The sequence below is a fragment of the Rhinolophus ferrumequinum genome, chromosome 15, assembly GCF_004115265.2.
Source record: "Rhinolophus ferrumequinum isolate MPI-CBG mRhiFer1 chromosome 15, mRhiFer1_v1.p, whole genome shotgun sequence".
In the NCBI taxonomy this organism is placed as follows: domain Eukaryota; kingdom Metazoa; phylum Chordata; class Mammalia; order Chiroptera; family Rhinolophidae; genus Rhinolophus; species Rhinolophus ferrumequinum.
Genome location: NC_046298.1, coordinates 8,991,691 through 9,005,110, shown reverse-complemented (window position 1 = coordinate 9,005,110; position 13,420 = coordinate 8,991,691). Strand labels below are relative to the sequence as shown.

Here is a 13,420-nt window from a genome sequence, read left to right as displayed (position 1 = left end):
TCTGATGCCCTTGTTTTTAACTGCTGTGGATTATTGAATCAAAGTAGCTGAATTTGATGCAAGTTCAATGTGGTCCCCTTCAAGCATGAACTCATCTTTCTAAAATGGCTTGAGATACTGCACGAGCAACACCTGACCTCATCTGAACCCTGTGGATGTATTTTTCACCCAAGAAATTTCGGGTTTCAACAAGAGAACTATATTCCTGAAGAACGACGTTGATGGGGAAGTGAGCACACACAGACCTCATCTTGTAATGGGAGCCCAAAGTAACACCCTTGACCACGTTCTGTGCATGACCACAGAGAGCGTGGGCAAGAGCCGGTTCCTCTCTATTTCTCCACCATTTGTCAATGTGGAGCCTCTTCTTTTCCTTTCCAAGGAGACTGAATTCTACACTGATGTGATTGAATTCCCTCCACAAGGTGCCGCTCGCTGGGCCCTTCCCAACAACTGTGGGCCCTTCAGAGCGATGTCCACGTTTTCTGGAATGTCCACAGTCTGATTGCTGAGAACAGTCTTCATCCCCTCAGTAGATGTGGCAAAGAGATAAAATTATCTTTAAAAGCTGCCAGGAGGCTTTCTCATTTTCATGGCATGCTCTGTTGATAGCTGATTGACCCGAGCCTGTTATTTTCTTTAAGGTTTCCAAGGAAGTTAAAAACAAGTCCAGCCGCCCCGCAATCCTTATAATGACCATTGCCTCTCTATAATTACCATTGCCTTAGAGGCGTGGGGCCAGTGTGTCCCTCAGCGCTGCCCCTCCAGCTGCACCGCACCCCTGCCCAGCACCGAGAGTCTTCCTGACACGATACTGTCTGACTGGTGAGTGACAGTTACAGAACCCCGTTGAGGGTCTTCTTCCTAGGTCCCTTTCTAGCACCAGTTGACTTTGCTTCCCTGAGAGCAGTGCCTGAGGCAGGAAGGGGAGGAGGAAAAGACAAGATAAGGCTCTGTCACTGAGGCTGCTGCTAGAGTGCTGACAGCCGCGTTTCTCTAGGACCTCCTGCCCCCGACAGACAGCGGACAGACTGCCTCCAGAGGCTGCAGCATGCATCTCCCAGACCTCATGCTCCTTTTCGTGAGGGTTTCTTCTGGTGGATTTTATTGTCCTGTAATTCCAGTCTCACTGGAGCAAAAAAAGGAGGGACTGGTGACGTGGGGAGAAGATGCTGGGGTGGAAAATAGAAAGTCGCATGGCCCACCCGTGCTTCAAGTGGCACGCTGTCAGTGCAAGGCGAGGCTCAGCCTGCACAGAACTGGCCACTGTGGCTATGACGTGACTCAGAAGCGGCTGAGGTTAAGTGGCCAGGGGAGGAGCAACGCCACCATCGTCATTGTCATCATTATTATCTGTGGCTACACGAGCTATAGAACTAGGACGGTGGATTGAAAATAGTATAGTAGAGACATCAACAAAGTGTGTAGGAGGAGAGGAGAAAGTGGTTCTAGCATTTGAGAATAAGGAGGTATGCGTGGAGGAGACGGTATTTTCATGGGATCTTGAAAGGCAAGTAGGAGTTCACCAGGTGAAGAAATCAAGGCAAAACATTTTAGGAGAGGAAATGTAATTAACAAGAAGTGGCTGCAATGATGGGATACAGTGATGGGTGTAGCTATGGGGGTGCAGTGATGGGAGAACAGTGATGGGTGTAGTTATGGGGTGCAGTGACGGGAGTATAGTGATGGATGTAGCTATGGGGGTGCAATGATGGGAGAACAGATGTGGGTGTAGTTATGGGGTGCAGTGACGGGAGTACAGTGATGGGTGTAGTTACGGGGTGCAGTGACAGGAGTACAGTGATGGGTATAGTTATGGGGTGCAGTGACGGGTGTAGTTACGGGGTGCAGTGACGGGAGTACAGTGATGGGTGTAGTTACGGGGTGCAGTGACGGGGGTACAGTGATGGGTGTAGTTACGGGGTGCAGTGACGGGGGTACAGTGATGGGTGTAGTTATGGGGTGCAGTGACGGGGGTACAGTGATGGGTGTAGTTATGGGGTGCAGTGACGGGGGTACAGTGATGGGTGTAGTTATGGGGTGCAGTGACGGGAGTACAGTGATGGGTGTAGCTATGGGGGTGCAATGATGGGAGAACAGAGATGGATGTAGTTATGGGGTGCAGTGACGGGGGTACAGTGATGGGTGTAGTTATGGGGTGCAGTGACGGGAGTACAGTGATGGGTGTAGTTACAGAGTGCAGTGACGGGAGTACAGTGATGGGTGTAGCTATGGGGGTGCAATGATGGGAGAACAGAGATGGATGTAGTTATGGGGTGCAGTGACGGGGGTACAGTGATGGGTGTAGTTATGGGGTGCAGTGACGGGGGCACAGTGATGGGTGTAGTTATGGGGTGCAGTGATGGGGGTACAGTGATGGGTGTAGTTACGGGGTGTAGTGACGGGAGTACAGTGATGGGTATAGTGATGGGGTGCAGTGACGGGGGTACAGTGATGGGTGTAGTTATGGGGTGCAGTGACGGGAGTACAGTGATGGGTGTAGTTACAGAGTGCAGTGACGGGAGTACAGTGATGGGTGTAGCTATGGGGGTGCAATGATGGGAGAACAGAGATGGATGTAGTTATGGGGTGCAGTGACGGGGGTACAGTGATGGGTGTAGTTATGGGGTGCAGTGACGGGGGTACAGTGATGCGTGGCAATGATGCAGCCATCTGGAATGGCAGGATAGAGGCAGATGGGAAAAGATTTAAACATCCTATTAACGTGTTTGGTCTAACATGAATGTGAGTTGGGATTAAAGAAAGATTATGAGCAGGAGGTCTAAGGGTCCAGCTCTGCGCCCATGGGGGTGCGAGGGGCATTGCCCAGTGACCTGGTTCCATATCCAGAGCATCCTTCCTTCGTTTCATCTACCTGCAGGCTGGCCTCCACCTCCTGATGAGAAGCGGAAAGTGGGCTTTGATCTCCATTGTCTTCTAGCAGCAGTAGGTTAGCGTAAGTCTTACGCCAGGCCTTGGACTGAGGTCCTCTGTCATTCTAGTTTCTCCCTCAGGGTTTCAGCAGAGCCATCTGGGAGAACAGAGAGAGCCCATCAAAGGTCTGTATCTCTCTAGGCAACTAGTCTAAGCTACTGATGGGGACATCAAGGGCCTAGGGGGTGATGCCAAGTGCTTACTCAGCTGGCTAGAAAATTAAGTGATTCTCATGGCCTGTTTCTGCACTGCTGACTGCCTTCCTCCCTACATGGCAAAACCTGCAGTTTGGAGGGGGAAGTTGGGGCTCAAGTCCCAGCTGTGCTGCTTCTCAGCTTTGTGATACCTGACAATTCATCCTACCTTGCAGAGCCTCAATTTACTCATCTATGCAATGGGAATAATTACATTAAATGAGGTAATGGCTGCCAAGCATTCAACCCAAAGTGCTGAGGACCAGCCCCAGCAGAACCTCCCTGGGCTTTTCACCACATATTCACATGGGAGGGCCCGGGTCTAGATCAGAATTGCCGGCTTTGCCCACAACGCAGCTCAAGCCGGAAGAAATGCTGCATTGGACATATCGTGACTTTTAATTGAAGCCACATTTAAAACTTGAGAGATATTGTACACTTCTGGTTTGGCCTACCTACATGGTCACAAACCAAATAAATATTTCCTGGGGTTGAGGAGTCGTTGCCCCTTTAGATAGAGCATGTGCTGCCCAGTTTCCCACAGCCCCCCCCCCCGCCCCCATTGTCTCTCCTGAAGCCGTCTGTCACTGCTGCTTGCTGCCTTGCCAGCCCCTGCAGGCATCTGAGTTGAGGTCTCTGGCTGACCAATCCCAATGGCCTTTCTCTTCTACCACCTTAGGGGCCCAGTGCCTAACAGATTGTCTTTCCGCAGCTCCACAGTTAATCATCAGCATCTTCTTATGTAAATCAGAACAGGAAAGTCTGGCTTGGCCAAGTCCTCTCTCCAATCTTGGTCTGACGATATTCTTCACCAATCCTGCGCCCTGGGTCTTCCTGCCCAACATTTGTTTACCAACAGGAAGCCCTTTTTTGTCCCTGACTGAAGCTCTCTGAGGCCAGCAGCGGCCGTGGATGTCCAGGGAGATCAGGCAGGCCAGCCAGAGGATTGGGGAGTGGGAGCGCCCAGGCCAGATGCTGATCTGGGCTGTTTGGATCCTTGCAGTGGCCACCGAGGGTGAGACACCCAATGGGAGTGGGCTCTCAGGAGAGGGGTTGGGGGGACTTCCCCACATTGGAGGCTTTTCCTTGGCGGACATGAACTTAGTGCTCAGAGTTCTCTGAGGGCCCACGGAGGGTCAGCTGATCACTGTCCGGGGGCTGTGGAAAGCCTCAGGGCCAGATCTCCTTCTTGGGCACACGGGTAAAGTATAGAAGACCTGCTCCTGTCCTTGGGTTGCTCGCACCCTGCAGGGGCTTAGAAAGCCCTGTGTCCTGGGCACTGGGGTGCAGCATGGGGTGCAGCCCATGCCTCTGCAATGCTGGCTGCCCAGGCAGAACTCTCACTGTTGAAATAACATTAGCAGAGGGAGCACTGAGACACCTGGGTCCTGCCAAGTAGATAGCCGGGCAGTTCATTTCTCAAGGCTCCTCGTTGCATGTGGAAACTGAGAAACCTGCATTCTCAGTCTCAGAAGTGTCATTCCTCAGACCCTGGAGGTGGATGAGTTGATTTCAGGTGGCATCTGTGTGAGAATTTTTTATTTTCCTTACTGTATATTTATTTTCATGTGTATTCAAAAATGTACTCCTAACTCATCAAAACCACAATTCCACAGGTGTTATTGCTTAAGCTTCCTCTGGGTAAATTTGAAAAGTGTACTTCAATGCAGTTTTAAGAAAACTAAACCGTCAGTAGTCATAGAGATGACGCACAGACATGTGTGCTGGTAGGTATGGAAAAGACTGGTCTGGGAAGCTCTGGTCCAGATGAATCCGTGCAGTCCTGGGGCCTACAGAGCCTCACGTGTGTGTGTGTGTGTGTGTGTGTGTGTGTGTGTGTGTGTGAGTTTCATAGGAAAGGAAAGCTTCTGTGCCCAGAAGGGAGATGGGTTCCCACGGGAACCGGGGTGAAGGCTGTGGCTTCCTGCTGTGCTCCCAGGAGGCACTAAGATGGTGCTCTGACGCAGGTGACTTCTCAGGCAGTCTGAGGGCAGCTGATGGCTTCCCAGAGAAGGAATCCAGATACTTCCTGTTGCACAGCCTCAGGGCAGAGAAAGAGCTGAGGGGAGCTCATCTGGGGGAGCTCTGCGTCCGGCTTATTGCTGGCCTCTTGGCAGTCAGCTGATTGCTCCCCGTGTGTCCCCGCAGGGCCAGCTGCAGATGCACCAGTGAGGAACACCAGGCTGGGATGGGTCCGGGGAAAGCAAGCCACTGTGCTGGGAAGCGACATGCCTGCGAATGTGTTCCTCGGGGTCCCCTATGCTGCACCTCCTCTAGGACTCCTGCGATTTGCAAACCCGGAGCCTGCGTTGCCCTGGGATGACTTCCGAGATGCCACATCCTACCCTAAATTGTAAGACCAGGCTCGGTCCCATGGTTAGCCTATGACCTGGGAGTGGGGGCAGAGCATTGAGGAGGCATAAGGTCGTATAGCCCGGTGGGAAAGCAGGGCGTTGGGGTGGGGTGGGGGCACAGAAGTGGCTTCAGTGACCGCATGACTCTCCAACTGGCTGATGGGCAGAGTTGTTGGAGGTATCGTTCAGAGCATGCAGAGCCCATGGGCTTCCCTTGGGACCTCCTGAGTTGGAATCACCAGAGCTGGGCCCAGGAAGCTGGGTGTCTGAAAGCTCTCTAGGGATTCTGAGACCAGTCAGGTGTGGGAACCACTGGGATGGGCTTACTGACTCTGGGTTGGAGGGTACCGTCCGGTGTTTCCGTGTGACCTCTCAGCTAGGCATGGTCTCCGTGGTCAGACTGGATAAGGGCTATAGAGGGAAGTCACGCTAGAGGGACGTTAGGTCTAGCTGTCAACACTGTGCTCAGTAGAGAGCCTGGCCCACAGTGGGAAATCCATACATACCTGTGGAATGAGGACACGAGTGTGTCTCTGTCACACAGGGTGATGGGGAGGTAAGGAGCCCCCAGTCACTGCAAACTGTCACGCTTAGGTAGGCAAGCAGCTCCCCAGTGAATTGTGGAGGGGCTGCGTGTGCTAGATGGGAGCTGAGACTTGGAAGTCCCCAAGAGTCTTCGGACTCTCAGGTTCTGTGAAGCCCGCTGGTTGGTCATATTCCTGGCATTGGGGTCCCAGACAGAAGGAGTCCCCCGGTGCCAGGAATCTCCCTAAGCCACAGAAGAAGACCCCAGGGACAGAGGACACTAAGTTGAAACTCATCTGTTCATTCACTCATTCACTCATTCACTCATTCATTCATTCATTCAGCTCATATCTATTGAGAACCAACTCCAAAACTAGGTCTCCAACAGGCCCTGGAGGACACCACAGTGGGTTAGACACAGCTGCCCTCAGGAACCTGTACGCTAGTGATGGTGTGGGGGACATAAATAATGACAATTAAAATATAGTGACAAAGGCCAGCATAAAGGACCAGAGAAGGGAGCTGAGGAAGCACAGGGAACCACCTAGCCCAGTTTTGAGGGGATGTCAGAGACGGCTTTGTTAAAGCACAGGGCCTCAGTGTCTGTTAAACAACATACAAAGGGGCAAAAAGGCATTAAACAAACAAAAAAAAAACTTGTCGGGGTAGATTTGCAGCAAATCTGTACAATATTCATTATATTTATTTAAAAAACTAACATTAATGGAGCACTTTTTAGAAATATTCACATATGCAATCTCACTTAATCCTCCCATGTGTCAGGCTCGGTGCGAGGGGCTACGAGGGGTTTGGGTGACTAACACAGAGTCCTGTGCTTCCGGCAGCTCACAGTCGAGTTGGGGATAGGAAAGCACTCATCTATAGGTCTAGACGAAGTTCTAGGAAAGAACACAAAATATGTCGGTGTTTCCAAAGAGAGCTCTGGGCTAACCGGAGAAATCTTAGAAGGTTTCCGGAAGGAGGTAGCCTTGGAACCAAATCTGAAAGAAAGGGAAGTATGTGAGCAAACAGACACAGGAGGAGAGCAGTCTTTGCAGAGGGTCCAGCTTGAGCAAAGGCCTAGATGCAGGAGTCTCCTTGCACACCGCCCTCAGTTGTTTCCTGGAGAAGCCTGGAAACGTCCTTTTGTTCCTCTCGGGGCACAAGAGAGAGCTGCCAGAGCAAAGCCCTTCATATGCAACCCGGTGTCCTGTCCTCTGCAGTTTGGGGAATTGCTGAGCCAGTCTGAGCCTTTCTGTGTGTGTCGGATTATGGTGATGAGTGTAGGCACAGGGGAGCCTCGGGGTTCGGGGTACAATCACCATGCGCAGTGTGCTTTCCTACCCGGGCACCAGATCAAAGAGGATCACAGCTTGTTTATGCCCCCGTGCGGGGACGGGGGTGGGGATTGCATGATTAAATTTGTACCCCGAGCTCCCCTAGGAGCCGTCTGCTTAGGCACACGAGACTGCCAGGCCTCCTTGCTGTCACAAGAACTGTCCCCTCCTAGGCAAGTTGGCTGACAGAAACTCTGGGGGTTTCTCCTCCCCTTTTCCAAGGTGCCTCCAGGACACAGAGTGGCTGCTCTCAAGTCAACGCATTCTCAAGGTGCGGTACCCCCGATTGGAAGTGTCGGAAGACTGCCTGTACCTTAACATCTATGCGCCGGCCCACGCAGACATTGGCTCCAAGCTCCCCGTAAGGCCGCCTGCCATGCTGGGGGCTCCAGCTAGCAGCTCCCTGGGCTGGGACGCAGGCAGAGGGGCTGGGTGTCTGGACTCAGACCCAGCCCCATGTTGGGTAAAAGGGAAATGTAGTCACTTGACGTGTTAATAAGTTTCTTACAAAGTCCTTCTAATGACAGATTTCCTTCATCTTGTTTTCTGATTGCTTCTTTATTGGCAGCGACTGAAACGTTGACTTTATTTTGGTTTATTTTTCCCTCCATTGAGTATCGAACGGTCTGTAAACATTTAGGAAAGACGCCACTTAAAAGGACTGATTTTTTGTTGTTGTTTGGGAAATCCTGTTTTAAAGAGGATAGTTGCATTCTCTTGCTTTTCTGTTTGCAATGAAGACAGTCAGGTAATAAAGTGAAGTATTTCAGTTAAGAATGGAAAATATCTCTGTATAAGCGAGTGGAAAATGTACAACTTACCATCCAGTTTTTAACCACCCCCTCCGTCATCCTCTCTCCCCTGTGCCACTGCCACAGGAGACTTGTCCCCTTGTATCAACAGCAACATCTATTGCGTGCTAACTATGTGCCAGGCACAATAGTTATCTAACCCAACAAGAACCCAGTGGGTAACGAGCATTGGACCCATTCTCCAGATGAGGAAGATGGGGCACAGGAAGGGTGTAAGTGATTTGCTCCCTGCTCTACCTACAGGAAGCGTCAGGGTTGGTGCCAAAGCCAATGCTTTGTCCACTTCTCCTTTTTCCTTGGTGGCTTTCTTGTCTTTTCCTGCCCCAAGTGTTTTTAGTTGCTAACCTGACCTTAAAAAAGAGAATGGAAAGGATTTATTATTGAGTATATAAGTAGTGATAGTACCACTGGAATAATGTTATATGTTTCCTGGTCCCAATTTTCTAATCAATAAAGTTTCCACACTTGTCTTCCCTCTTCCTCTCTCCTCTCTTGTCTTCTCTTTGTAGGTAGGAAAAAGCCTTACATTAAAACAGCTTATGCTGTTTTGCTCTTGTATATGGCTTACGATGATTTCCATCTTCCTGTGGGTCACAAATTCAATGATATTTAGTTAATGCTTTTTGAGACTTGAAATGTACCAACATTGTTCTATGAACCTTAGAGGCAGAATCTTGTTTAAACCTCATGATAACCTCTTAAGTGAGATACTGTCATTCTTCACATCTTACAGATGAGAAAAATGAGGCTCAGAGAGGTTAAGTAATCTGCTCAAGGTCACACAGCTAGTCAGTGGCAGAGCTCAGAATCAAACCTAGGCACTCATATACTAGAGCCCACAGGCTTCACCCTGGGTCTACTTCAAAAGACAAAACCTCTGATGCTATTTAAAAAGGAAAGTGAGACATTCTATTTCCATAAAGAAAGAAGGTTCCAACATGCATAGGGAGGGGATATGTGGGCTTGGTAGACTGACTGGAAGGTTCCTCTCCCCTCCTGAGGTCATGGTGTGGATCCCCGGGGGCGCCTTCCAGACTGGCTCAGCCTCCACCTTCGATGGGTCTGCCCTGGCTGCCTACGAGAATGTGCTGGTTGTGACGACCCAGCACCGGCTGGGAATATTTGGCTTCTTCAAGTAAGTGTCCCCAAGTGATTGACACCCCTGACCCCCAAGGGACAGTTGTGCAGCAGCCATAGGGGATTCAGTGCTCAGCATCTCGAGGAGAAATGAGCCTTCAGTGACATTGAACAAATGTGACCCAAATTACTTGTGTGATTTTGGCGACTATAACAGATAAAACTCCCAAGTGGCTTAGAACAATAAAAATCTCGTCTCACTCAAGTAAAGCCCAGTTGAGTGTTCCTCACTGACAGACATCCTTCCACACAATCCGTCAGGCACCCTCTCCATTTGGCCACAGGTGGAGAAAGGGATTGAAAGGTCACGGGAGGAAGGTCTTTCCAGGTCAGCTTAGAGGTGGTGCTCGTCACTTCTGGTCACATACCATTGGCAGAACTCAGTCTATGGCCCTACCCAACACGAGGGAGACAGGGACATGTAGCCCAGCTGTGTGCCCTGCAAGATGAGGACACAGGGCATGTGAGCACTTAGTCGTCCCTGCCACAGGGCCCTGCCTCTAGGCTTCTCAAATGTTCCATTGCATTGGCTTCCCTCCCCATCAATTGCCACCCATCCTGGGAAACGGGCCACATCTTGGGGCCACAGCCAGGAGCATGGCCTCCGGGGCCAGACTCATTGGGTTTGAATCCCGAATCGGCAACTTTTCAGGTCTGGGACAAAGGATTTGCCCTTTCTGTGTCCCGATTTCCAGTCTGTGAGAAGGAGCCGATGTATCCAGCGGTATCCTTAGCACTTACTTGCAGATTTCACTGAAGGGAAGTGGCGTGAGCCATGGCCTTGGAGAAATGCAGCCACTGCCCAAACCTCTTCCCAGCAGAGAGGGGTATGAGGCAGTAGAATAAACGTCCCAGTCTCTGGATATCCCACCCCCAAGTCCTTGCCGTGCCTCCCACGGATCGCACACAGGGGGAAGCCTGGGTGCTGCAGTTCACAGAGGTGAGAGTTTTGGGAGAAGGGTGGAGAAGGTGGAGATAAAACCCAGAGGGGCAAAGGGAGAAAAACCATCGTCACCCCCCTCACAGGTTGGGAGGATTACAGGCTCGTGTCATGCACTGTGCTGCCGCTGCAGTTATTGTCATTATGATTCCTTTAGTCATTCACTGGCACTTCTGTGCTAAGAGAGATCTCACTCCCTGATGCAGACTCTTCTGGAGTCCGTGGATTCACAGATGCCTATGGACACCCTGAAATTGTACATACAAAGTTACCTGTGCATTTTTCTGGGGTCTATAGCTTTCCTCAAATTCTCAAACCCAAATCCCCGCAGAGGGAGAGAACCAAGCCTGGATTTCCCTGCTACCCCAGGTCTCTGACTCTCAGCCCTTCCCCAGCAGGAGTAGTGATGCCCTGACATCTGCCCCCAGCCTCTGCCACCAATGCCCTGGGCTGCGGAAAACACACAGTGGCCTCCTCGGCATTCTGACCCCACCCTTTTCCCCCAGCACAGGGGACCAGCACGCTCCTGGGAATTGGGCCTTCATGGACCAGCTGGCCGCCCTAACCTGGGTCCAGAAGAACATCGAGTCCTTTGGTGGGGACCCACACTCTGTGACCATCTTCGGCGAGTCAGCGGGAGCCATAAGTGTGTCCAACCTTGTGAGTTCTCCTCTTGGGACTCGAATGAACCTCGGGGAGGGAGGTTACAAAAAGGAGGACGATGGGCCACCTGGTTGGTGCTTCATGTCAAACCAGCATGTTTATATACATCCTCTCCCTTGAGGCTCACACCGTGAGTTAGGGGCTCAGTCTCATCTTAAGGATGAAGGCTGTCATCGGAGAGTTTAAATGAATCACCCAAGATCACAGAGTGATCATTTGAGGAAAAATCATTTAAATTTGTAGAATCACAGCACTGGTAGCATATTATCAGGATCGGTAATTACTTGTTTAATAGGAAAACTCTGTTAAAGCATAAAATAACAAAGGATGCATGTAAATATTTTGTTTTCACTTACAACATAACATGTACTTTCCTTCACCGTGGTTTGCTACACGGTCTTCTCTTGCCAGAGTCGCTCTGCTGACTGCAGGTCCAGCATGACTCTCTTGCATAAACCCCCCACAGAATTCCTTGCCCCCAGATTGTGGTTTCAGTTTCTTTACAGCGAGCTTGCACTTAAAGATGCCTGCAAAACAGTCTGTGAATGCAGCACACGTGTGGAGTTTTCTACTCCTCCCCCCCACATGATTTACTCTTATCTTGTTCACCCCCTAGTTCGACAGCAATATTTTGTAGCTACCTGCCTTTATCAGGGATTTTCCCCCCACACACATAATTTTGTTTTCTGTTTACACACGTACATCATTGGTTCCCATGATAGTTCATTGATTACGTAATTACAATAGCAACTGGAACTGACGAAACAGGTTTGGAAACAAACACACCTCGCACTTGACAAGAAATTGATGGGAATAGAAAGGAACAGAGGTGATGGACAGGGGCCGACTGGCCGCGAGTGGGCAGCATTTCCTGGGCATCAGTGAACCTGTTGGTTACAGAAATCAGCTCCTTGGAGGTGGGTTAAGAGAGCTGCTGTGTAACACTTGACGATATACAAGGTATTTTTTTCAACCTTCAAAACAACCTTATAACTCAACTTTACATGTATGATGACAGCCACCATTTCATGAGTGTTTATTATTTCACCAAGCACTGGGCAAAGCCTTCTACATTCATTACTTCTTGTACTCCCCAAAACAATTCTGTGGCATGGACTCAAGGTTTACTCCAATTTTATAGGAGAGTAAGCTGATGCTTAGAAATATTGAGCAAAGTGCCTGGGGTTACTCAGCTAGGAAGTAAAGGAGCTGGCGGCACTCACACGCCAGAATGTTTAACTTAGTTCATGAAGAACCTGGGGCTCAGAGGGGGGAAATAATTTGCCCGAACTTTCACAGGCTGTCATTGAACCCCCTAAACCAGGACTTTTTTTTTACCTCTAAGGTTAGAGCTCTTCAGGAAGCATCCTGGGAAGGTTTTTTTAAAGAAGGGATGGATGGTATGTGTGATGGGTGGGGAGCCCCCGGATAACTTTTGCTGGGTCTCCTGTGTTCTCTTGCCAGGTTCTGTCCCCCATGGCCAATGGCTTATTCCACAAAGCCATCATGGAGAGTGGAGTGGCCATCATGCCTTTCATGAAGGCCCCTGATGAAGAGAGAAATGAGGATGTAGGTATATTGTTAGCAACTTTCCAGCTTCCTCTCCTTGGTCAGGAGAGGCTGTCCTCACCCTCCATGGCCAAAGAGCCTGGTGCTGGCCCAAGGGGAGTCTGCGTGCTTCCCCAAAAAGAAAACCTGGCTGGACCGTTAGCTCTAATGCATCATTGGGAGGGAAAATTAATATAAGGCCCGGTCTTATTTTAATATAACATAAGATGGGGTATAATATAATATAATATAATATAAGACCGGGTCTTTTATTAATTTTTGCTCCAAAAGACGCATTAGAGCTGACGGTCTGGCTAGGTCTTATTTTCAGGGAAACACAGTTGTTACTCCGTGGAATGCCTGGTTCAACAGAAAATGGGTCCAGCTACACAATGCAATACTGCTGGTACACACGAGTGTGTGTGTGTGTGTGACAGTTCTTATATCTTGTCCATTATTCTTTGCTTGTTATATATAACTCAGTCCCCTGTAGTATATACAATCCTCTGTACCTACTCTATTTTACCTAGAGTACCATGATAAGGAAGTTTCTGAGGCTGTTTCCAGCTCAGTGGGAAACAACACTGTGAGTTATTAATATTGTCTGAGATTTTGAGGCAGAGATGAGGCATATGTCCCAGATATATGTCATCTGTCATCTTGTCTTTGTGCCCTACCAGATAGTGAGACCTGGTCTCTATATCTTTCATGTCCCAGAATAATGTCTGGTGTATATTAAACAACTATAAAAGTTTCCTGAATGAATGAGTTCACAAACGAGCTGATTGATTCAATGAATATTAATTAAACACTGAGCTGTGGAGCCATCTCCTGGGTATTATTCCTGTGAATGGTGCATCTTCTTAATCACCTTATAGAAAATAACACGATGCAAGCTGCTGTCGGTGCGTGCATATGTTTATTCATTCACCACACACATATTGAATGCCCCTCGTTTTCCCAGCTGTATGTTAGG

The 13,420-nt window shown here is 49.6% G+C and overlaps 1 protein-coding gene across 1 annotated transcript in view; it reads left to right on the top strand.

Annotated features, from left to right (window-relative positions):
* The window catches only part of CES5A (carboxylesterase 5A), a 239,727-nt gene that overhangs the window by 209,364 nt on the left and 16,943 nt on the right, over window positions 1–13,420 (top strand). The window contains exons 2-5 of the mRNA XM_033127274.1: window positions 7,567–7,705; window positions 9,158–9,291; window positions 10,740–10,893; window positions 12,361–12,465. Coding sequence (XP_032983165.1) covers window positions 7,567–7,705; window positions 9,158–9,291; window positions 10,740–10,893; window positions 12,361–12,465 — 532 coding nt within the window. The remainder of the gene's footprint in view (window positions 1–7,566; window positions 7,706–9,157; window positions 9,292–10,739; window positions 10,894–12,360; window positions 12,466–13,420) is intronic.